Source organism: Martes martes (assembly GCF_963455335.1).
Source record: "Martes martes genome assembly, chromosome: 11".
In the NCBI taxonomy this organism is placed as follows: Eukaryota; Metazoa; Chordata; class Mammalia; order Carnivora; family Mustelidae; genus Martes; species Martes martes.
In genome coordinates, this window is record NC_137899.1 from 55,628,636 (window position 1) to 55,654,839 (window position 26,204).

General features: G+C 41.9%; 1 protein-coding gene across 1 annotated transcript in view; it reads right to left on the reverse strand.

The window, feature by feature from the left end:
- The window catches only part of RAPGEF5 (Rap guanine nucleotide exchange factor 5), a 223,467-nt gene that overhangs the window by 92,689 nt on the left and 104,574 nt on the right, over positions 1–26,204 (reverse strand). The window contains exons 8-9 of the mRNA XM_080818603.1: positions 18,605–18,678; positions 8,251–8,376 (exon numbers count right to left, since the gene is read on the reverse strand). Coding sequence (XP_080674729.1) covers positions 8,251–8,376; positions 18,605–18,678 — 200 coding nt within the window. The remainder of the gene's footprint in view (positions 1–8,250; positions 8,377–18,604; positions 18,679–26,204) is intronic.

Here is a 26,204-nt window from a genome sequence, read left to right on the forward strand (position 1 = left end):
CATTTCCCATTGCAAAAGGAAGATGCAAAAAGTTCTTTGCATCTTACATGGAAATCTTGAAAGTATTTGAATCACTCAGAAATCACCAAACTTGGGCTGAATCAGTATAAGGTAAATATCATAAAGCAGAGTGTGTATTTAGAGTGAACATATCAGCCTGTGTAGTATTCAGTAACGGAAAGTATTCATATGACATGCAAGCTCAAAATTCACTTCTATAAAAACAGGACCGGATCACAGTCAACTTTCAAAGAAAATGATGATGTAGTGGTGTGTTTTAGGGTAAAGCCAATGAACTGGAATTCAGCTATAATTGGACATTCTGTCTTCCCAGGGACTTAAAGCTTAAGTCCACAGACACAGACTTGAGCTCCTCACATGAAATGCTTAGTTGATGCTGGTGACTGCTTCATGTAAAACCAACAGAGAGGACCGTGAAGAAAGGGAATGAATGAAACCCATACCTGTGGTACAGAGAACCATCTCCAAAACTTGAATGCAACCACCCTTTTCTCTTTTGCCTATTAAGTTCTTCACAAGAACTTAATTTGAGATTTACTGAGTAGGGACGGAAGGTATTTTGTGAGGAGCACACAATGTTGGGGCGCCATGCTCTGGTCATTTGGTTCCGCCTCTGGAGCTACAGCACCCTCTCTCTCTGTGAGCCCTTCACATCATTGTCACCTCACATCATTGCTCTCCTCCACCTGAAATGCCTGTCTTTCCTCACTTCTGCAAGTAATGTTCCTGGCCCTTCAGAGTTTCTCTTCCTCAGGGACACGTGCATGTCTCCTGGGACCCACTGAGCTCCCTGTGACAGGCTTCCACAGCACTCTGCCTAATGCCTACCTCCCAGGTAACAGAATTCAGCCTCGGGATCTCTCGCAGTGTTAGCTCTCTGAAGGCAGCGAGGTATCAGGGCGGTCCATGAGAATGAAAGCACATTTTAAGTTGGTACCTATGTCTCCCCTCTCCATGAGATCTCTTCAAGTCTTTATTTCTCCCAGCCTCAGTGGTATGCAGTTGTCATGAAGGACTGTCCATCTGGCTGTGCATCTTTTCCCTACCTTTCTGTCATGAAGCATTCACATGACACTTGTGATGTCATGCAAACAACATCTGGTAGTTAAACTACCAAAGATTCCTAGTGTTATCTAATCAGACAACTGGAAGGTAATCATATTGTTGTTTATTAATAGTAATGGCAATCTGGCCGTGACAGGGGTAGAAGAGGAAAGAATGTAAGGTTGCCCATGGTCTGGGGCCATAAACCAACGAAAAACAACCTATTTCTCAACATCTCACTTTAATGATTTCTCGGACATTCTAGAGAGGATATGCCTCTTTTAATTTTATAAGAATAAGAACTTAATAAACCTAAGGAGCAGCACCTCTCCATGGGGAACACAAGATCTTTGAGAATGTGATTTTGATAAATCTAACTGAGCCACTATCACTTTTCTTAATTGGGCCTTTTAAAATAAACTTGAGTATTTTCAGAAAAATAAATACCGGAATGACAAATTCCTCCATTTAAAAACGTTGAAATTCATTTTTTGGGGTACCTGGGTGGCTCAGTGGGTTAAAGCCTCTGCCTTCGGCTCAGGTCATGATCCCAGGGTCCTGGGATTGAGCCCTGCATTGGGCTCTCTGCTCAGCGGGGAGCCTGCTTCCTTCTCTCTCTCTGCCTGCCTCTCTACCTACTTGTGATCTCTCTGTCAAATAAATAAATAAAATCTTTAAAAAAATAAATTAAAACGTTGAAATTCATTTTCTAAAAATAAATGTCAGGACTTACAAGTGGGCTTCTTGTAAGAACTTAAAAATAGAGCTAATGAGCAGATGGTTCCACCAGACAGCATGAGCCCATCACTTTCACTGGCAGTTTGGTGGCCATTTCTCTGGTAAATAAATAAATAAGTATATAACCTGCAAAACTAGAATTTAAAGACCCCGTGGAGGGAACCAAACTTGTAAAGCTTGCTGTCTAATGGAGAAAAGTATGGATTACTGCACTCGTGAAAAATGTTTATCAGAGGTATTTACTTCTTAACGCCTGTGAAAGTATTTAAACACTTGATTAAATAAATAATGTCTTGGATGATTCCTTGTTTTCCATGTGTAAATACCTCCCCTCCATCCCTCAGCTCAACTGTAAACTTCTCAGAGGCACAAATTATCTTCTGCCATTTTTGTGTTACTCTGTGGCCATATTAATCCTGATAGAAAATAAACTAAAACTGTCCATTCGGGACCGTCTCTCTCCTATGAAAAGGTACTTTAGTACCAAACCAACACAAAGCCAAGATTCTGTTATTAAGAAAAATAACATCACTTCTATAGAGTGATTTCTCAGTTTATAGGTGGGCAACTTAATATGTAATGAATTGCCTATCACATCTGAATTCTGACTTTCATTATTAAGCAATAATGTTATAAAATCCTGTTTGTATTGAAGTAGTTCCTCGGTTAAACAAAATTACTGATAAACTTTAAATAATGCCATGATTGCTCTTAACTTCACTAGATGTATAATGCACGTATGAATACAGAACGGTAAAACCACCTTTGCTTTTAGTATTTCATAGAGAGTAAAAACAGGGCTTCCAGCTTATACTTAGCCTTATTTTTTAAACAAAGTAAGAGACAAATGAAAATTGGAAAAAGGCAGAGGCTAACTTTTAATAAGTGAAGTAAGAGGGACAGCTGCCAGGATACCCCAAACCACTTCTCCCCTAGTCATCCGTGAACAAGGGACCCTTTGACGTAGGCAGAATTGCAGGATGAGGCCGCAGGAAACAAGGAAAAGGAAGCCCGGTGGAGGCTGAGTGATAGGGACCCTACCCTGACAGCTATGCCAAGATTCGGTTTCAGCAAAATCCCCTTCCCACCCATTTGTCAGAAGCAAATGAGAAAAGGGGAAGGAAGTAGGGTGGGTCCTCAGACTTAACAAAGGAACTGAAGAAAACCGGTGGGAAGAGGGCGGGCTATGGGCCGAGTCCCTAGGGAAAGGACTGCTTAGGGAGGCTCTCACATACATTTCACACATCCACATTTCAGCAGTTGGGAAATTAGGAACTCGGTTTAGCAGCCACCACCGGTATTTCTACTCTACAAGTTAATGCGCTACAAAGCTCTATGTTAGGAAAAAAGAGTTCTAGTTTTCTGGTCAAGAGGACGATTGTATTCCAGGAAGGACCTACCTGTAGATATATACTTTAATACAGTTATTTCACAGATATGAAAATATGAACAGCTTACATGCTTTTCAAATCTAAGTTAGGACTCAAACTAAGCAAGCACCTTAGCATTCTCTTTTCCGTAATCCTTCTCATATCTGCCACTACTGTCCTGTCAATACATAATCGTTCCATCTCTTTCCTCCAGGGTGGTCCTGGCCATTCCTCTTTCTTGGGATCATCATGATCCCTGTTGTCCTGGTTTCCTGTCCTCTGATCAGTCCTCTCTCCAGTAATGACTGTGGAGAGAAGATATATCCCAGAAGCCAACAGATGTGAGACCACTCTTAGCCCAGCTCTGCCTAGTCACTCCTCAGCATCAGTTTTCTAATATGTCAAACTGAAGCACATCATTTACCTCACAAGAGCTCCCCACCCCCCACGCTGTCCCCACTCCTCCTTTTCTAGGAAAACGAACAAAACCAAGTCATCAGTGACTTCTCATTACTTTAGAATTCAGTAAAACTTTTCAGCCTTCAAAAATCCCCCATGGTCTGGTCCCAATCTCAAGTCTCAAGAAATCTTCCTTCTCCTGCTTCCTTGTCATCAGATTGCCCTTCAGCCCCACTTCTGGTACCCTGGTGGCACAGAATGGTTTCTGATGACCAAAAATACCTTGTGCTTTGACCTTCTGTGCATTTTCTAATGCTGTTCTCCCCTCTGGCAACGCTCTTCTTCAATTTGAATTGTTAATAGAACCCAAACCCACTTTAAGGTCCACATCAAACTTTATCTCTACCGTAAGAGAAACTCCTGTTTCCCAGGTGGAAATTCTTTTTCTAACTTCTGTGTATCTCTCTGGGGATTACCAACACTGTCTTCTTGTATCTCAGTTACCTGTGTCAATGCCTTCTTTCCACAACATGACTGTACTTCTTCAGGGGAGCAGCCACCATAGTTACTCTGAATCCCCTATGACTTTGCTTTACTAAAGGTATGCTCAAGGAATAAATAATTGAGAGTATTCTAAAATAACAGCATGGTAATACCATTTCAGACTATATGGGTCAAGAGAGCATTCCTGAAATCATGGCTAATTCTAAAGATGGCACAACATCATTGCAGCAAATGCCAAACTCTGGCTAAATAATCCAATTCATTTGGGGGCTACCAGAGGTGCTGTCTGTCCAAGGTATTTTCAAAAGGTCTGGTCTGAGAAGACAGCTTATATAGTTTCCATGCCGCTATCCAGAATCCCCACCTCACAATTTGCCAATGAGTTAAACACTGTGTTTTAGCTTGTATCTCAGACACCTGAAACATACTGCCGGAACACAAAAGCGAGGTAAATGTTTTATAGCTTTTTGGTAAAGGCAACCAACCATTCTATTGCTAAACAGAACATTCTAATGTCTACCACCTAATAGAAAACAACACTCATTCCCACCTGCTCGTTACCAGTCATCGAATCCTGCTGATTTTACCATCTATTATCTACATCTACAGCTTTCTCATTTCCCATCTACCACCCTGGTTCAGGCTTTCACCTTTCCCCTGATTCACTACAATAGTTTTCCAAGGGTTCTCTCCAACACTCTCTTCTTTTCCACTCATTTGTTCCTCTAAGCCAATGCCAAAGGGATCTTACAAAGACTCCATCTGACTGTGCCACTTTGCTTATTTGATGGCTTTCCTTTGCCAGAAAAACAAGTCTAAACTCTTTACAGTGGCTTACTAGGTCTTATGCAGCTGAATGGTAACCTCCCTCACAACCCACTCCACTTTATTCCCCATGAATCACCCAGCGCTCAAGTCATGTGCATTCTTGCTAGTCCCTCTGTCTACCAGGCTCTTCCCTGTCCCCCCTGCTGGGGCCATTAGTCAGCCTTCCAGGTCAAGCTGAAAGGCTCTAGGTAAGCTGAAAGGCCCAGGCTTTTCCCTTATTAATACAATTTGATTAAGACTAGGAAACGTGATGCCTACCTACAAAACAAGTAATTTCTTTAAAGAGTTAATGACCACATTTTAATCCCACTATCATAATGTTTAGAAAAAACAACCAATTTCTGTCCCCTTCTTAAAGTTCTCACGTAACGATTTTCGACACTTAGTAATGAGTGTGGGCTAATTTTGCCTACAGCTTGTTAATATAAAATAAGAAAACCAAGTGCTTCCTGAGAAACTTGTGGTAATTATACATTTCAATATTTTTCTTTCAGAAATACCTTGCCAAAAGCTCAGAGCGAAGTGTGTCTCTAATTAGCTGCACTTATAATCATGGCATTGACCAGTTTGAGAAAATAGGAGAGATGCCTGCTTGGAAAGCTCGAAGCTCCTTCTATTTGTAACAAGATGCACCAGTAACAAAAGCTTCTTTTTCTGTTCAATGGTACTTTAAAGCAGCTTTCTCATTTTGGCACATACGTATTTAAAGTGATGTGGTATTCTAGAACTGGAGAAGCAATGTAGTTTAGTTAAAAAAGAAAAAAAAAAAAAAGACTCCATGGGTAACTTAGACTCTTAACTCAAATTTCACCATTGTCTCCTTAAATAGCTTTGGCCCAGGAATGGCAGATGAGGTAGGTGAAGCATTTTAAAATCATAAAAGAAAGGAAATCAGTATGTAACTCCAGGGTTGGGTCATCATTGTTACTGCTATTACAAGAAGAAACTGCGGGCCTGGGTTTACACTGGGTAAACGGCAGTTTCCTCTGTACATCCTGCGTGTTATAACGGAGTTTTCATGAGCCAGAGCAGATGACTGCCACTGAAAAGAGAGTGAGGGCAGGAAAAAGGCAAATGCTGTAGCCAGCTCATGAACACGGTGAACTCCGTGGGGAAGCAAAGGTGGAGATACATCAAATGCTCAAGACCTAAATGAGTCATATCATCTACCAGATGGTTTTTGTTCCTAATACATCACTGCAAAAAGCGTAAGCATCTAGTATTAAATAACCCATCGAGTGGAACACGACATTAGTATCAGCCTCGAGAGCTGATTAGTTCAATTGCTGTCATCCTGCAGGAGGGAAATGGCAGAACGGCCGAGGTTATATTCATCACTAAGGAAGAAAGAGCTTGAATATTCACCTCTCCGCACTCGAAGCTCCAAAAAAAAAAAAAAAAAAAAAAATCTATGTAGCAAGGCCATAATTCCAATGCTGATTTATACACCATCTTTCCTCTCAGGAGCATAAACACTATCAGAGCTGCTAATGCATTCATATCATGACATTCATGTAAGAAGTAACAAACCCTAGTGTTGCACTTTACAACCTCAAGCTGCAGGATGAAACCTTCATTTTAGGTAGCCATATAGAGTAGATAGCAATAGCAGATAACCATAAGCAAAGCTGTCAATCTTCTACCACTACATTTCTGTCTCTTGTTAGAAGTCGTTACAATTACCAGCACCGCGTTTGGATTTCCAACATGTATTTGGAGGGTATGATCGTCTCATTAGCTTTGACTATAATATTCCAGATTGAACTAAATACAAGGCGAAGGCAACACTGGTATCTTTTAAAACAAGCCTGAAGTTGTCTGTGGCATAAGGCCGATGATTTCTAGCCTTGGCGAACTGGTACTCTACCATGGGTTTGGCTTTAAAAGATCTTGCCCTACCCACAGGCTGTTGCTGGTCCACTTCACTGAATATACAATTCATTGTAAAATATATCATTCATTTTAAGGACCGCTAGGAAGGAAAAATGCTGACAGTGAACCCATGATGTGTTTTCCTATCATCAATCATTGAGACTGACCCTGATTTCAGAGATGCTAAAATGAGGGGGAAATGTGTATTTTGAAATGAACAAAATATGGCAAATGAAAACTATTGCTCTTCTAATTAGAAACTTAAGTCACACACTAGGATACTCAAATATTCTAAGGACAAGGCAGAGATTAAGGGTCAGTCTTTGATACAGTCAACCTTCAAGGTACTTTTAACAATTGAAACAAGTTCCTGGACTTTCCAGTAGTACCTACTGAAGTGAAGGCTGCTAAGATGTCCACTCTCACTGAAAGTCGCCGGTCACCCCTGAAACAGCTCATTCGCAAGGCTTTGAAACTGCTTGACTATTTCCCCCTCGAGACACCAACTGTTATCATCTGACGTTGCACTGTTAGAGGCGCATTATGTTCAACTGAACAGCCTACCGCCTTGAACATCTCATCTCACCTCCTGCTCAGTAAACCCCTAGCATGTGTACTGAGCCTGAGAGCAGAAAAAGCATGAAGCAATTTTTCCCCTTCAGAAGGGGTTGGACATAAAATTCCAAGGAAAAATTAAAGTTAGAGGAAGACATGTTTATACGCACTGAAGAATTTTCCCTTTCATGAGCAATCCTGGATAGCTGAGCACTGAGAGCTCAGTCTTACAAATGACAACAAAAAGTCAACCGACGACAATGTGTAGCAGAAGAAAGCGGTGCCATTGTCCCCCCAGCGTGAGGACAGCATTCTCAGTTCTAAAGTTCAATCTGAATTACTGCTTTCAGGAGAAGGAAGCAGAGCATCCCTTTCCTCCAGTTTAACTCCATGAAAACAACAGAACTTTTGCTGGAACACAAACATTCATAAGATACTGGGAAAACTCCCTTTTGACTTTCCCACTTGGCGAAAGTGTCTATAATCTGGTACTCTGCTCTTACCTTTTTCTACTGGGTACATTTGTTTGGTGACTAGAGCCACGCCATCCTCAACATAAAAGTACATCAGAATGTTCTTCCGAAATTCATATTCCACAAACTATGTGATGGGTTGAATTCCCAAAGTCAAACTTGAAAGCCATCGAATCAAAAATCATACACAGGCATTCATATTTGCTTACATATATTCTTCTATTTCTACAAGATTTACTTTTGAGGAGAGCTCTCTTATGTACCCAGTGTTGTGAATGGCTGGCTTTGAGTTCTGAGCAGCTGTCGTTTTTACTAAAGAGGATGACTTGGGGGGAAAACCCCCCAAAACTAAAGAATTTAAAATATTTTTTCCTTCAAGCATACAGCCAGGCGGAAACACTTTTCACCCCTTTCAAACCAGCACCCCCAAGAGAAAAAGGGCTTACGTGTTCAGATTTCTCCTGTTCTTTTTTGTCTGTCTGTAGAAACTGACAGTTTTCTCTCGCCAGCTTCTGGACCAGTTCAATTCGACCGATGTCATCTCTCTCCTGAAGTTTGCACATCACTCCTGCCTTAAGAGTTGGAGAAAAAGCGAAGATATACTTAAATCCACAGTCCCAGGACATGACACCACTGAAAAATTCGCCTTACAATAAGCTCATCCTCTCTGTTGCCTGCATTAATGCATGGTCTTGGTAAAATAGTTTGCCTTCCCAAAACTGAAACTGAATTATTTTAACCTAGGAAGCCCACACTACAAGTCTTAAAGTTCAGATCACGTATCGGTCCACTTTAAGAGAGGGAAGGGCAGAGCAAACTAAATCATTTGCTACTGAAGTGAGCTCCTGATATGCCACTATTTGTTCCTGACAGCCTGTTTCCTGTTACATAAGCAAAGCCTCACAAGAGGTTAAAAACTCATGGGAAAGTTAGCCAGCAACCACTCTGACAAAAAGGGTGAAATGATACAGAGGACTAAAAATAACAGTACACAAGCTCCTAATTCTTTTACTCCACCAGATTATTCCACGTACAAATACAGAGTTTAATAAGATCACAAGATTTTTCTTTTTAACAACTGGAAAATTACTGTGGGGCATTATTAGCAAAATACTTCCAATGTTGCATGAAATATGGTTTAAAAAAAGTTTATTAAAAATAAACTGCAAAAAGAAAGCTTCAAATGTCATCAGGGATTGGAAATGAACCATTAAGCACACATTTTTTATTATGCCAAAGTACCTAAGTAACAATAATATGAAGGAGAAGAATCTAGGACTTTCATTAGGAGAAAAAGATGTTCATTATAACACAAATTGTTAACTATTTCTGCTCAAATTATTAAAAAAAAAAAAAATGTCCCGACCTATCAGGACATGATCTAATGAAATCTGAAGTTACTCTTGGCAGGAGCAGTCAAAATTTGGGAATCTACAATACAACTATACATGATTTTTCTTATTTTTTTAATGTACAGGATTTGAATGGACCTAACGACAGGACCAAATATAGGGAAGGGGCCAGCAAGTGATGTTCAGCTTCATGGTCTTAATTGTGCCAAAGATAACCATTTTGTTGAGCGGGCATCGAAGAAATGGGATCCTCCATGCATGCGAAACAATGACTATTATCTTTATTCCCATGGGCAAAGATAGCTCCTTATCTAACAGCTTCTCCAACAACTAGGAAGGAAACAGAAAATTCTTCAAGTGGCCCAAATCACAGATTCCCAGGAGACAGCAAGTGGAATTCCTCCCTCAAAGTCAGATGTTTATTTTTAAAATACCCCTCATGAGCAGCTCTCCAGTTTGTCTCTGAGCTTCTTGCACAGGGATCACAGTTTATCTTAAGAGAGCCTGTGCACTGTCAGAGAGCCATGGTTGTTGGAAAGTCCCTTACCACACTAGACAAAACTCCGAAATCATTCAATGTCAAGCCATGAGTACCAGTTTTGCCTTAAAAAAAAAAAAAAAAAAAAGATTTATTTATTTATTTATTCTAAAAAGAGAGGGAGAGAGTGAGTGAGTGGGGAGAGGGGCAGAAGGAGAGGGAGACAGATCCATAAGCAGACTCCCCGCTGAGTGTGGAGTCAGACACCAAGACCCTCCTCTAGGAGGAGAAACTGGTGAGCAGTGAAGAAAGTGTTTTAAGGAGGAGGGAGAGAAAAACTGTATAGAAAGCTGCTGAAATGTCAAGTAGGATAGGTTCGAAATGACAGATTTGACAGAAGTAATCGGTGGCTTTTGACGATTCTTTTTGAGCAAAAAAAGTGGTAGGGGGAAAAAAGCTGCATTAGCTCAGGGTTCAAGAATGAGCAACAACACTTCTGAGGAGTTTTGTTACAAGCAACAGGACACTAGCTCAGGAGTAATGTTGAAAGGAGTTTTGCTTGCTTGCTTGTTTATGGTGAGGGGTGTACCAGCCTACTTATCTTATTAGAAATCATCCAGCACAAAGGGAAACCTGAGGATGCGGGATGGAGAGGGGGCATTTTGGGGAGTAATGTCCTTCAGGCTCAAAGAAAGCATAAAGATCTACTATCAGACAGAAACAGGACTGTGAACATGTCACTCACTGTAACAGGAGGGCAGGTGAAGTACATGTAAATATGTACATGTAAATATGCAGGTCGGCTGGCGTATTTCTCTTCTTAAGGATTAGAGAGAGAGAGAGAGAGAGAGCATGTGCACGTGCGCAAGGTGAGGGAAGGGCAGAGGCAGAGAATCTCAAGCAGACTCCCAGCAGAGCCAGGAGCTGGACTTGGGGCTTGATCCCAGGACCCTGAGATCATGACCTAACATGAAATCAAGAGTTGGACGCTTAACCGACAGCCACCCAGGCACTCCTGGAAATTCTTTTTTGAATGCTTCTATTTCCCCAAAGAATAAGTCAATTTATTAGCTGAGAGTAGGGAATATGAGAAGACGCTGTGGAGGTATAAGAAGAGAAGGCATGTAGTGGTCATTGCAATGGCAAGGGCTGGCCAGTTTTTTGGGAAAGGGCCAGAGTGTCCATATTCCAGGATTTGTAGGTGACATGGTCTCTCGTGCCACTACCCAGTTCTGCAGTTTTAGTACAAAAGCAGCTGATATGATAGCTGGGTGAAAGAGCACAGCTGTGTTCCACTAACACTTTACTTACAAAAATTGGGAGTCAACTGTGGTTTGCCGCCTCCCAACTTGGGAGGAAACAGGACAAGGGAAGTAGAATAAGATGGTCAAGCACTACTAAGGGCCCACTTGACTTTATTTTTAGATCCCTTTACCATACTAGCCATGCTCCTTGGAGCATGTTTCTGTTTGTTGGGATTTTAATGGAGCCCATTACCTGATGTAATCCTAAACACATGGGCTGATCTTGAAGAGGCACTTTTAATCAATACTAGAGAGGTACAAGAGGATCAGTGGTGTTAAATATCCTCCTTCAAACTAAAAAGGCAAGGAAACTTGGGAGGGGGATTCCTATATTACAAATGATTAACATCCTTTAAAAGCTCTGACACTTAGAGGAATAAATTTCTGTTATCTAAAAAATTCATTGATGTCGGCCAGCTAGAATTTCTTCTCTCTCCATCCATGTCATCCTGACAGCATTTAACATACTGTCCTGCGAGCCGAGAGAGGAGGTTCGTGGCCCTGCAACCTTAGGACCTGCCCTGTGGTTGTTTATTTCACAGTGTGATGGATTCGTCCTAATCTCTCCATGTTCCCCAGTGGGGCGCCCTGTATAATACAGCACGTGTGTGGGGGGGACTGGGGCCAGGAAGGGGAATACATAGGAGGAAAGCATCTTGGAACTAAACACGCATGAGACTGAGCCCGTTCCTTCTCACCAGCACGGGTTTCAGAGTTAACTGGGCTAAGCTCCCATGTGCTCTGATTTGGAGACAGTCTTTCTGTGGTATGTATATGGGAGACAGACCCATGTATATTCTTTGGTTTTTTTAAAAGATGTTTTTTTATTTTAGAGAGACAGAGAGAGTGTGTGCACGTGGGAGGAGAGGCAGAGGAAGAGGGAGAAAAAATCTCAAGCAGACTCTAGGCTCAGCACGGAGCCCAATGTGGGGCTCGACCTCACAACTCAAGGTCATGACCTGAGCCAAAACCAAGAATCGGAAGCCCAAGCAACTGAGCTACACAGGTACCCCATCATATATATTTTTAAAAAATAACTGATATCATTAGAAAAAGAGGATGGGACTGAGTAGTGAAAACTTAAGACACCTTAACTGTTTTTTTGGTTTCTGTGGGAACATGAATGGTTAAGTAACAATAAACATTCTTTATATCATATGCTTAGGATTCTAAATATAGACTCTTTTTTTTTTTTTTAAGATTTTGTTTATTTGACAGATAGAGATCACAAGCAGGCAGGGAGGCAGGCAGAGAGAGAGGAGGAAGCAGGCTCCCCGCGGAGCAGAGAGCCCAATGTGGGGCTCGATCCCAGGACCCTGGGATCATGACCTGAGCTGAAGGTAGAGGCTTTAACCCACTGAGCCACCCAGGTGCCCCTATAGACTCTTCTTTAATGAGGAAATACATTTTTATTAGAACCAGGTGCTTGGGTGTGCAAATTATGTATTTTAAACACAAAATGCTATTACTTTTAAGAATGGATTTCAGAGCAATTGTTTCCTATTTATAATTAAAACATCTTATAATTAAAAAAGGAATGTTGCAGTCTTGAATTTTCTGGTTTCTGCATAATTTCTAGATGTCTTTTTATAAGATAATCAATTCTACAGCACTCCTTACATAACAACCATCCAAAAAAGGCTTTCCAGGAGGGTTATGAATGCTTCTTCATTCCCTAGAGAACTTGAAGCCCAGAGAGATGCCCATACATCCTAGATAGTTTCTAAGACAGTCCTCTGAGGAAGCACCGTGCTCAGCCAGATGTTCTCTGGGGGTCCCTTTCACAGCTCTGTAATTTAGTGATTTAATTTGAAAAACCCATGAATTTATTAATACATTTTGGGAGCTTTGTTATGGCAGGAGAAGCAAGATAAGTAACAGCCCTTGATCTAGACTTTCACATTCTTGAACTACTTAATTTGTCTATACAAAATTAATTATAAACAGTTTACCTAACACTGCTAAGCCAGAAAAAAAAAAAAAAGATTAATCTGGAACTGTCAGAAGAGTTATTTAAGAGCCTCATTTCAAGGTCTGCTTTGAAAAAAAAAAATCTCTGTAATGTATAATTAAAGCTATTCATATGATTTTCAGTGTTTGAGGAGAGAAATGTTGTGAATGTAAATTAAAGTCTGTTTCCTTTATAAACGTAGTCATAAAAATGTTGGGTCCATTCTTTCTGTGGTTAAATGGTGCTTGGACAGGATTCCCTTAGGAACGCTACAAGGATGATATATGAAACACCTCCATGACAAAAGGTGAAAGAGCACATTTTGTGTATGAAAACACTGTTTGCATTATCTTCACTTTAAAAACCACTTTCTCTAAAACACTTAGCTAAAACATCATGCAAAAAGAGAAGGAAAACTAGAACAAAAGAGCCCACTTTTCAAGTAAGCACTTTTGCAGTCACAGAATGCTACTTAATACAGGTTCATGGTATTTGGATAAATTCTTATTCATTACTAATTAGAGTCACTTCTTTAACAATTTAATCTCACACAGAAATTCATAAAGTAAATTAGAAAACTCAAATGATGAAACACTGATGGGATGGGAAGATATATTACATGATTCAACTGTATGCACATACTCCCTAAGCAACAAATATTAAGAATCCCTTCCAGCGGTGGTGGGGTTATGGACATTGGGGAGGGTGTGTGATATGGTGAGTGCTGTGAAGTGTGTAAACCTGGCGATTCACAGACCTGTACCTCTGGGGCTAATAATACATTATATGTTTATTAAAAAAAAAAAAGAATTAAAAAAAAAGAATCCCTTCCAGGAAAATTCTGAACACAATTCACACTAAATAATAATAAATTATATATAATATTAATAACAAATACATAAAATATAAGACATTAAAACATATAACATATATATATATATATATTTTTTTAAAGATTTTATTTATTTATTTGACAGGCAGAGATCACAAGTAGGCAGAGAGGTGGGCAGAGAGAGAGAGAGAGAGGAAGGGAAGCAGGCTCCCTGCTGAGCAGAGAGCCCGATGTGGGGCTCGATCCCAGGACCCTGGGATCATGACCCGAGCCGAAGGCAGAGGCTTTAACCCACTGAGCCACCCAGGCGCCCCAAAACATATAACATATTAATAATATAACATAATATGGGGGCGCCTGGGTGGCTCAGTTGGTTAAGCGACTGTCTTCGGCTCCAGTCATGATCCTGGAGTCCTGGGATTGAGTCCCACATCCGGCTCCCTGCTCAGCAGGGAATCTGCGTCTCCCTCTGACCTCTCCCCTCTCATGCTCTCTCTCGAATAAATAAATAAATAAAATCTTTTTAAAAAATTAAAAATAATAACATAACATAATATGTAATATATACTAGAATATATCACATGGTAATTATAGAATCATAATATTTATACTATATTAAATATAATAACAAAGTATAAATTGATAATAATAATCATAAATAGCTATTTTATTTTGTAGGGCACCAAGTATTCATTTTCTCAAATTTCTTCAGAGAGGAAAAGAAAACAATGAAAAATTTCCTCTTGGTTGGGCTAGAAAAATATACACCTTCCTTGAGGGAGAGGGCCACGTGGTGCCCACAGTGAAAAGTGCATGTGATGGGGAGTGTGAGGCAGGTTTACTCATGACCAGGGCATCACTAGGACAGGCTTCAGGCACCATGCTTGGGCATCACAGAGCCCGAGAGTCATTCAGGGACTCCTGGCCCTTCACTGTCCAGGTAAGGCATCAACTTCAGGAAGGCTCACTTCTCGGATCCTCCTCCTTTCTGGAATTGCATTTTGGTCGGACAGAACCATCCTATATAAACACTGTATGAAACTCCATCCTGCCAGAGCAGAGTGGGAGGAGGGAAGGAGGCAGAAGCCATAATTACATGGAATTTATAACTGCTGTTTCCCTCAAATATTTTCTTAATCTATTATACTTACATAATTTGCTCTTCTGATAAAACTAAAAAATGCACTGCCATACATTTACATAGCTGATGAAGTAAAAGGTTCACTTATTTCATATACTTGATTCCCTGAACTTTCATATTGGAGTAGGGAGGACACTAATATTTTGTCTTGTTCGGACCTGAAATTTCAGCTCAGGTCTGTAAACATTACTGTCCGCACTGCTAAGCAGGGCAGCAAAGTTGACAAATGATAAAGAAGAAGAAAAAAGCAAATTCTAATAAATTCCAACATAAAGGATTTTAAATGATCATCTATTTTCTATGGTCACTATCACAGCCTTAAATAACAGCTTTCTTCCGTGTATTAAAAAAGAAGTCACACTTTGATTACTGATAATCATAAAATACTTTGCAATTACTTTATACAATTAACAGTTACCATCACTTAATATTAAAATGATTGATACAAATGGAGTCTAGGAGACATGAAAATAATTACTGAATCAGTGGTCAATGGACACCTGAAGCAAAGGAAGAATTTCCAAAGTTCAATATGTTATAAATTACTCATTAAAGATCACATTAAGGGTCCTAAACTAGAACCTGGTAAAAATTCTACACTTTTTTTTTTTTCACTTACAATATTATTTATTCAAGGAGAGAGTGTCGGACAGAGGGAAAGAGAATCTCAAATAGACTCCCCACTGAGCACGGAGCCCAATGTGGGGTTCAATACATGACCCTGAGATCATGACCTGAGCCAAAACCAAGAACTGGATGCTTAACCAACCAGGCTACCCAGGCACTGCAAAAATTCTATCCTTTTTTTTTTTTTTGTAATTTAAAAGATTTGTTTGAGAGGGAGAGCTGGGAGAGGGGCAGAGGGAGAGGGAGAAAGAATCCCAAGCAGATTCCACACTGAGTGCAGGGCCCAACATGGGGTTGAATCCGACGATCCGGAGATCACGACCTGAGCCAAAATCAAGAGCTGGACGCTCGACCAACTGAGCCACCCAGGCGCCCCCCAAATTTTACACATTTTGATTAAAAAATTCTTTAATCCTTTAGTCCTATATAAAGAGTGATAAATGAGTGTAGAACGTTTATGTACGTGAAGACAGCATAATGTTAGAGAGTAATACTGCCAGCGAGCCAGACACCTTCGATATTCAAACTGAAAAGCAATGTGACAGATGATCACGACCACGGCAGTAACTCATGGAGATGAACTTCTTTGAGTACTTACTATGTGCTGGGCACTGTTCTGTCTCACACATCTTCATCTAACTCTCAAAACAACCCAACCATGACCCCCATTTTATAGACGTTAGAATGGCAGGTTAGCATAGGTGTTAAAAGCCAGGGTGTCTGGTGGTGGGTATTAAGGAGGGCGCATATTGCATGGAACACTGGGTGTGGTGCATAAACAATGAATCTTGGAACACTGGGAAAAAAAAAAAAGCCAGGGTGTCAGAGCCGGACCGCCAGGGTTTGATTCCCGGCCCCGGCACATACCAGCGCATCTGTAAAGCGGTGGTAATTCCAGGGCTTGTTGTGCAGGGAATAAAACAAAGTGCTTTGGTGAGCGCCTACTGCATCTAAAGGTCTGCCCAAGTGAACTCTCGGTGCTACGACAGAAGAGGGCTCCAAGGCCAGGAGAGAACACGTTGCCCAGGCTCCAGCGGCAGAGCCAAGAGGAGAGCCCAGGCCGTCCAGCCCCGAAGGCTGCACTTTGGACCTCAGACACGCTGCCTCAGAAACTCTCACATGCAGGCATGTCCTACACTGCCTCATTTCAGCCCCCAGACCACCTACTTCACAGAGATGAAACCCGCATGCCGATCACCTGCAGGGACTTGGCTGGTGAAGGCACCATGGTGATGAAGTCACTGATGTCACCCTGCAGGAACGCCCGGGCTTAGATGCTGAAGAGCTTGTGTAAGGACCAGGCGGTGCAGAAGAAGGGCTGGGAGGTAAACCCCAGTCTACATGCTTGCTCCACTCCCCCCACACATCACTGCATTAAAACAGGGAGTTTCTCAGGCAGAAAAGATATTTTTAGGGAGAAAAGGAAGAAAGGAGGGAACATCTGAGGAGAGAATTAGAGTTTTCAGGAGGGGGGAAATGTGTCTAGGAGATCCCGTCTCTCCATCTTAACCCTTTACACATCTGAAGTTTTCAACAGCCCCAGGGCATTTTTCCCAGAGCGATGTATTTCCACGGTTGGGGAAGGAGTGAGAAATCAATTTCTACTTGCTTAAGATATGCTGCGGAGTGAAGAACGCAACAATGTGAAATACCAGCGAGCCCAGCATACAGATACTCTATCCGTTATTTGTGCGTACACCAAACATCAAAGTAATATGTTCTGGAGTCAACATAGACACCCATGGGCACACACAAATATTTATTTCTAATTCTGATGGCAAAATTCTCAAAGTTTTCTCTGAGCTCACCCCCCATGACTTGAACCGCTGAGGATGCTAACTCCAGAACATTTGGAAAGATGGCCTGCAGAATCGAAAATCGACAAAACTGATGCTTGTCCTGTGGTAGCGGGTCATGCTTTCTCAGATGTGTCAGAGGAAGTGACAGCTCCCTGCCCTGCTCCACAGCCTAGGCCTTTCACCCACAGTTAGGCCCCCAGTGAACTTAATTCCTGCCTTTCAAACCTAAATTGAAACCATTTCTGATCGAATTATGGATTTACTGGTTTTGTCTGGTTTCATGATTTCGACCCTCGGTACCTCCCATAGATGTACACTTGTGGCACAGCTGAAGAAAACCACAGAAAACCATAGAATCTTGAAAAGCCAGGTCTGTGTATCCTCATGAGACACAAATATGATTCCCTTACGACAGACTTTTGCCCACAGAGTAAGCTCAAAACAAGTAAAGAACAACAATGTATGTTTAGAAATATCTGTCTCACTAATAATTTAATGACTTAAGAAACCTTTGAGAGAGTCTGGAATACATTCAGTGGGGGAAATCCCTGCCCACATTTGCTTGAAAGCCTGAAAGGCGATTTCAGTATGAGCTTGGTGATGGCAGAATTTTCAGTATCTCCACAGCAAAACGACTCCCAACAGTTCCTTCCTTCAACTTACTGAACTAGTGCAGCCTGTGCCATCTTGATTGAAAAAGCTAATGTAATTATTCGGACCAGAACCAATAGATTCAGAACTGGAAAGGAAGTGCAGTGGGTCAGCCAAGCCAAGAATCTTTAAATACTCTGATCTACACCTAGTTAGCATTTGAGAGCGCTAGGGTGTCCGAAGTGGTGAGGCCACAGTGCTGTTTGGAGGTGAGATGCTGGCCAAAGCATATCCACGCTGTGAATTAGATGCTGGGCGTTGGCAGAGAATCTTTGGTGGGCAAGGCATCACAAGTCCGTCCGCGTGGCCCAGCCCCGCCTGTCCCGCTGTCAGCCAGCCCATTCTTCTCTGCCGTCTCCAGGGGGTGGGCTGCTCTAGGGTGGTCTCTCTTAGCTCTTTACTTATTTCCTTGCTTTCTCTGGAAAGTGGAGGATGTATGCCCCTCTGTCCCTCCCTCATGAGTCAAATTACAAATATAATTAACAATTTAGGGTCCTTCCTGTGAAATGCCTCTCTATCAAAAATAAGCACTTTGTTCCCAGGAATACCACTCTTTACAGAACACAGAAGGCCAGATCTGTATCATCTGCAAACCCCTGCCTTATGGCAGCATTCCCAGTGCAGAAGACAGGTGTCGTGAGAGAGGTCCACAGAACAGATCATACCTGAGAATCTGGGACACCTCCAGCTTCTGTCCCAATCACGTGTTTGTCACCATTTTCTTCCTCTTGTTCGATTGCTTTAAATAAAAAAAAGAGAAACAATGTTTAAAAAAAAATGTAGTATCGTAAGAAAACAGTTTCAGATCATTTTCTTTCAGATGGTAATTTGGCAGGAAAAAATAATGTGAGGTAGGGTCACAAAATGTAAATATCAGCACTATTTTTTTTTAAGTATTTGGTTGAAAGTTTAACTAACCACAGTGAGCACTTTTCATGTACATTATCTTGTTTATTAAATCAAGGGCAGTGGAAAAGTTTGCTCTCATTTCTTCTCTTCACCTAAACCCACTCCGACATCAGCATGTCGGTACTGGGCTTCAGCCAAGGGGGAATTGGGGTGTAGTCGAAAGCTTCGGTCAAGTTTATCTGAGAACATTTTTTTTTAAATAATGTGGGGTTTTTTGGCTGGTAGTTTATGGTCACATAATAAAGAGAGCATAATATTGCCATTCAGACCGCTTTAGTGCATCATTATTACAAAATTCCAAACTGTGGAATCTCCATTCGACCTCTTCTTATCTTCCCCAGCATCTCCCTATCCAAGTCCTTGTCACCCTTTCCGTGTGGGTACAATCGTTTCCTAACACAAAGCTCTTAATTCCTCTAATACAATCCAGCTGGGGCACCACTGCTTAAATAATCAGTCTCAAAAAACAAACAGAGTGCCATGCTTTGGCCTATCTATCGCTTATCTTATCAAGTATGAATTCCCTGTTCATCACGAAAGGTCTTCCTTGAATTCTCTAGCTTCCTCCTAATCTCCAACTTCACAATGACATTCCATACAACCCTGATCCAGGCAGAGGGATTTAATTATTTTACTCTTTGTACAGTTTGCTCTTTCACTTTCAAAATATTTACTGAGTGTCGACTATGTGCCTGGCACGGGGGCTACTCCTGGAAAAAGGCAGGTGAGCCCCGACTTTATGAAATACACATCCTAGGTGGGAAGATAGTCACTGCACACCTACTACTGTAACAAACAATAACAATCATAATAATTATAAATATAATAATAATTTTAAAATAAGATGATCATGATAAATGGGGATATGACAGAGAACAAACTGGGGGTTGACCACTTCTGGCGGCGGCGGAGTGGGGGGATGGTGCTTCCCTGAAGAAGTGACAGTTGGGCTGCGACCTCAAGGTTGAGATGGAGCCACCCGTGGTAGGGGAGAGTGATAGGAGCTAGAGAGAGCATGGACCACTCTGTGAATTCAGATGTTAGCCTAAGAACAGGGGAAAGCACTAAGGACTTTTAAATTGGGAATCACATGATTTGATGCATATTTTCAAGAGTTCCTTTAGCTTCATTGTGGAGAACAGACTCAGGAGAAGCAAGAGAGGAAACAGGGAGACAGTTTGTTGCTGACATCCTGACTAGAGATGATGATGACTCAGGCCAGGGAGGTGGAGATGAGGTGAAGACACATAGAGGATTTGAGTTGAATTTTTAGGCAAAATGGACACCACTTGTCAATGAATTGAATATGGCTGGGGGTCAGGGTAGATGAGGATAAGAAGCAATCAAGGACGACTCCTAAGTAAAAGAATTTATTCCTTGTATCTGCCATGCCATTTTTTTCTTTTGCCTTCTCCATCAAAGGCAGGGCAAAAACATAACCAATCTTGCTGACAGTGAAGTCACGCACTGTAGTTATACGTGACTAGTTATTCAGTTATTCGGTTCGCAATGTTTTGTAGACATTCAAATACTGTGCTCTCTGCTCTGTACTTTTTTTTAGAGTAGCATTTCATGTACCTTTGGCTTTTGTATGCCTTTTATGCCTACTGTGTATTACTTGGCATGGAGTGCATCTAAAATGCTGTGTATGCAGTACGAGCTCTGTAAAAACCAGCGGATGAACAGTTCCTCCCCGAGTGCCCCAAACAGTACAACATAACTACCCCTACTTACAGAAACAATTGCTTTCACACCTATTTATGAAAAAGAGAGGAGGGAAATTCTTCCGTTAAACACCACAAATAACTAGGATAACTCCCATCACTGAGCATCTATAGGCCAGGCAGGAACAGCGGAAGTGGACAAAAGCTTCTCTTCTATTTTCAGCAAAAAGTTCCCTTCATGTTTGTTCAAAGAGGGTCCCCTGTTGCTACTGTTGCTCGATTATGAGAAAACTTAAGAAGAAAGAAAAACTCCCATGATTTCTCTGAAAAACTAGAAACAAGAATGCCAAGAGAAAAATACAGAATAACATTTTAAATTCCACTTAAAAATGCATTGGCTCAGGGCACCCGGGGGGCTCAGTCAGTTATGCATCTGACTCTTGATTTCAGCTCGGGTCTTGATCTCAGAGTTGTGAGTTCAAGCCCTGCACTGCACTCCACACTGGGTGTGGAACCTACTTTTAAAAAAAAAGCCTTGGCTACAGAAGTTGGGAACTCTGTTTAACTAACTGAAATAAGTCTTTCCTCAGCCTGTAGTGGGGAGTCATTCTCCTGGAGAGCAACTAATGTGGGACAAGTGTGCCCATATGAAGTGGGAACCGTATCTTGGTACTTCCTTTATGCTGTAATTTCAATTTTTGCTCTTTAAAGTTTTAATTTAGATGAAAATGAAGAAAATTGAATTTGGAATATTTTGCCAACAAAATTCGTGTTTTTATTTTAAATTTTTATTTAAAGATTTATTTATTTATTTGACAGAGAGATAGAGAGATCACAAGTAGGCAGAGAGGCAGGCAGAGAGAGAGAGGGAAGCAGGCTCCCTGCTGAGCAGAAAGCCTGATGTGGGGCTCGATCCTAGGACCCTGAGATCATGACCTGAGCCGAAGGCAGAGGTTCAACCCACTGAGTCACCCAGGTGCCCCTAATTTTTAATTTTTTAAGAGAAGACATTTCACAGCATTTATTCAGGTTAATCCACTTCATTCAATAATCTGCCATATTGTTGTCATGTTAAGATTACTGCATTACTATTTCTTTTTTGAGAGGACCATGCCTTTATTTGTTTTAAATAATTTATTTATTTATTTGACATAGAGAGAAACACAAGAGAGGGACACAAGCACGGGGAGTGGGAGAGGGAGAAGCAGGCTCCCCACTAAGCAGGGAGCCTGATGCAGGGCTCAATCCCAGGACCCTGGGATTATGAGGTCATTTGCAGAAGGCAAATAATTAACTGAACCCCCGAGGTATCCCAGGACCACGCTTCTAAAAAATCTGGTTTGGGGTGCCTGGGTGGCTCAGTGGGTTAAAGCCTCTGCCTTCGGCTCAGGTCATGATCCCAAGGTCCTGGGATCGAGCCCCTCATCGAGCTCTCTGCTCGGCAGGGAACCTGCTTCCCTTCCTCTCTCTGCCTGCCTCTCTGCTTACTTGTGGTCTCTGTTTGTCAAATAAATAAATAAAATCTTTTAAAAAAATAAAAAATCTGGGTTGGATTTCCATGATGTCTAACTCTATAAAAATCTTTTCCCTTACCAAAAGGCAACCCCCTCATCACAAGTGAAACAGGAAAACCGAGATTTAGTTGTAGAAAGTGATCTCCACCAGAAACAATTCATAGTCCATAATCTTTCAGGATTGTACTCTTATTTGGGGCCTCTTTTGTAGGGGAGGGGGCTGTCTCTCATAAATCATTTCTTAAAAGTAAGAACATGCCCTACTGCATCATAGAAGGAAAATAAGGTCTGGTTCCCAGACAACAGGCAGGTGGTCCTCTAGGAAAGGAACTCCTAGGTGACATTCTGCCAAGGTCAGGGGACAGAGTCAGTGACCCTCCTACCCTCACCAGTCAGCAGTAAAAAGGTCTAAGCAGCTGAGTGGGAGAGGTAGTAACTAGCTTCCAGTGAGAACTTCTAGCTCAGGAATGTCTGTGTTTGAGTAAACCGGAGCTGGAGGGAGATGTTACAGAGTCCGGAGAAAATGACTAAAAATAGGCAAGTGTGGAAAAGATACAGGTTTCTTACCAGGGGGACCCACAGAAAGGGGGCACCACCAGTCAAGGGCAGTCCTGTGCTTTTCTCTGAGAAGAGAATACACTAAGTGGGGTCCGTGGTTTTCAGATAACAACTGGAATGATACTGAACAAGAGGAAAGTTAATTCAGAGTTTCTGTCCATGGTTCAGAAAACAATGATAGAACACCTGTGTGCAATGCAAAGGGATGGGTGCCAGAAAACGATGAAGCTAAGATGTGATCCTGACCGGAAGGAGCCATCTAGCAGGGGCCGTCAGACCCCTGCACACCACAGAGTGCTGTCCTCGGGGCCGTGTGGAGGGAAGGACCGCATTCCTCCATCCTCTCCTCTTGGTACTCAGCGCGTCCTCTGTGCCTCTAGGTTACTGCCCAGCCTGGCCCATTCCAGGCACTTGCTTATCTTCCTTATCTTTCTTGGTGGTGTGAGAAAGGGAAGTTTGAGAGATAAGATTCTGCCTCACAGGTGCCTGGTGTGTGTGGAAGTGATGTATGGTGGAAGTGTTAACTCTGTCTTGGTTCAGAAAGGTGGGAAAATTGGGGGAAAGGAGAGCTAAGACGGGGTGGTAAGGGTATGGTGTCTTAGTCAGAAGGTGGGAGCAAAGTTATACCAACAAGCAGTTTAAGTACATAGCTTAAACCAGACGATGGAAAGAGCACCAACAGTGCCAAGGACCTCAAGAAGGTAGCTGGAAGCCCTCGGCCAAATAGGTGAGTCTGCAGAACTGGGAAGCTTAAATCCTTTCCTGTTTTCTGGTCAAGCTCAACCAGAGCATATGAAAGAATAATGAATAATTTGAGGGTCTTCAATTTCTGGAAAGTAGAAAGATCGAGTAAATTCAGCATTCCCCAGCATTCCCCTCCCCCACCCCCAAAACAGTGAAGTTGAATGTCAAAAGTACAGAGAAAGTTTTTGGACACCTTCTTTGAGTGTGTTTTTGGTGTTTGGGTCTATAAGCAATCAAGATGGAGAGAGAGGCTATCCCAAAGAGGAAAGTTTGTAGGAACCAGAGCAGTTGAGCCGTCCATCCATGATGCTTTTAGACTTACACAAAACCATGGCTAACAAGGACTCTCTCACATCAATCATCCAGGCAAGCCAGTGGCCACTGTGTAGGAGGCTGTGATGATGGTCCACCAAGTCCTAAGTGAACAAGGCCCAGGGACCCAGGGCTCTGACAAGGGATACTTTGAGGCCAGGAGACATCTCAGTTCGGTTAAGTCATAGTAACTGTGAAGGGGCAAGGATGCAAAGGCAGGACCGTGTGACCAGAAACCATCTTGTCCATGTTTTTGTTTTTAAAACAACATTCTGGCGCCTAGGCATGGATTATTTCACATTATACTACATACAACAGAGGACATGCAGGACAATAAAAAACAATTTCAGGATTGAGAACAAGCACTATTTTTTTAAGATTTAGGCATAATTCTTTGTACATATAAATAGATACAAAGGAGGCGGGGATTAGCATCAAAACATAATGGGAGAAAGACTCAGACCTCTATTTCTGGCTTATCCCCAAACAACAATACTACATTTCTTGTCACATCTCTGAAGACCTCAAAATTTGTTGCCTAGCACTAAGGTCGGATTCACAGAGCGAGAACTACAAACACAAGCAAGTTCATCAGGGATGGGGCAAAGGGAACTCCATCTCAGTCTGCCCAAGGGAGACTCTCAAAGTTCTGGGAGGCTCTTATCTGCAGCTCTTGTCCTGCAGCAGGACAAGAGTGTGGTCTCCTCCAATACATAAATAACATCATTTTCTTAGAAATACTGAAAAAGTATGATTCCAAAAAGTAAAATTCCAAGTATTTTAGCCAGAAGTTCACATACACTACTTGGGAAAAAAATATACTGATGTTGGGATTCTGAGGATTTATGATCACCCCGGGACGCCTCATGTATGAAATATGCAGTCAGTCACGTAAGAAGGAGTGTTCTAGTGACCCCTGGATATGAAGACGAATGTCAAGGAATACATAAAAACACGATCTCTCCCTTCATGCCTCCTCGTGGTGTGCTTCATGTGCTAGGAGGAGGAGGAAGCAGTTACTCAGAGTTTTGAGCTGAATTTTCTTTTATCTGATCAGAGTAAGAGTAGGCTGGGGAAAAATCCCTACGCAAATATTGATTCTGGGACAGTTCCCTCTGGCGGAACACGTACACAGGAATGACAGCTTCTGGGACTGAGGGAGGCACGGAGCCGCCCTCTCTGCCAACACAAACCATCTCCTTATCTTTCAGCACAGAGTCCAAAAGCAAGAAAAGGCCTTTGAAAATAACTTATCACAACAAAAGTCATAAGCACAAGATCTAAAGCGTGTATTTTGAGCAGTGAACATGAGAGCCCGCATGAGAACTAAGTATATCTGTGGATTAATTAGCACGAATTCACAGAAGAGTACTTAGTTTAAATGTCTCTATTTGTAAGTTAGCCAAGAGCCGTTCAAGATGAGCTACTGGAGACAGCCTCCAATATTTTAGGGCTTGCCTTACTATCCCTTCTGTGTTACCTTCAGAACAGGTCTTCTCTCCTCATGACTTCTGAGGACGACTGCTAAGAAAACGTACTTAATAACTCTACTAATATTATTACTTAAATGAAAAGACTGATGTCCTTTCAAAAAATGCTCATTTAATCTCTGATCCATTTTGCAAAGATATGAAAGAGCCGCACTCACAGAATACTAAACAGAATGATCATTATGCACTGGGTGACTATACTTAAAGGTGTTCTTTACAAACTAACCAAACTATTCTTTTTTTTTTTAATTGACAAGCCCACCCAAAATTTCACTACAGATAGAAATTCAGCATTTCAAGTCTCAATGTGAGAAACCAGCACAGTCCAGAAAAAGATTTCACTGAGTACTTGCCAAGAATTAAAATTTGGGCAATTTTTACAGAGAGAATTTTCATGAAGGGTCTCATTCTGATGTCCACACGCCCCAAAGATGGGGACAGATAAAATCCTCCCCATTCTAGAGATGAGGTTAAGTAACCTGCACCAGCCCTCCCTGTATGACATATGTTATCTGTGGCGGTTCGCGTCTGGGTCTGTCGCGGACGGAATGGTACGGTGCTGGTCAGACCACACACCAGCGAGTCTGTTCCTCTGGGTCGTGACCACTATTTCTAATGAAACACAACATGATACAATAGAAAGAACAGAAATGAAGTTTAACCAACACAACGCATCCCCACTAGTAACATTGAGGATCTCTCACCATGCGGATGAGGCGTGTACCAGGTCGGGCTGCTTCGTGTGTTCAGTGGGTCGTGGACTTGACCACGCTAGGAAAACACTGAGGTGTTTCCAGGCCACAGGAGGCAGAGCCCTGTTCCTCATTATCTAAATAACCAGCTATTTTTTTGTACCATTCCTGGAGAAAGGCCCTAATATTTATTTTGGGAGGCCCCTCCCCAAGGCTCCATCCCCATTCGGCAGGCAGAGCGTTCCCCCGGAGGTGGCGTGCAAACGAGCTGGCAGCGAGAAATGCTGATCGAGTCTGTTTATTTTTGGTTACCGATATATAATCACAAATGCTTCAAACTGCTCCAATCTTTTCTAGGCTTTAAAAAGTAAGTGGAAAAAAA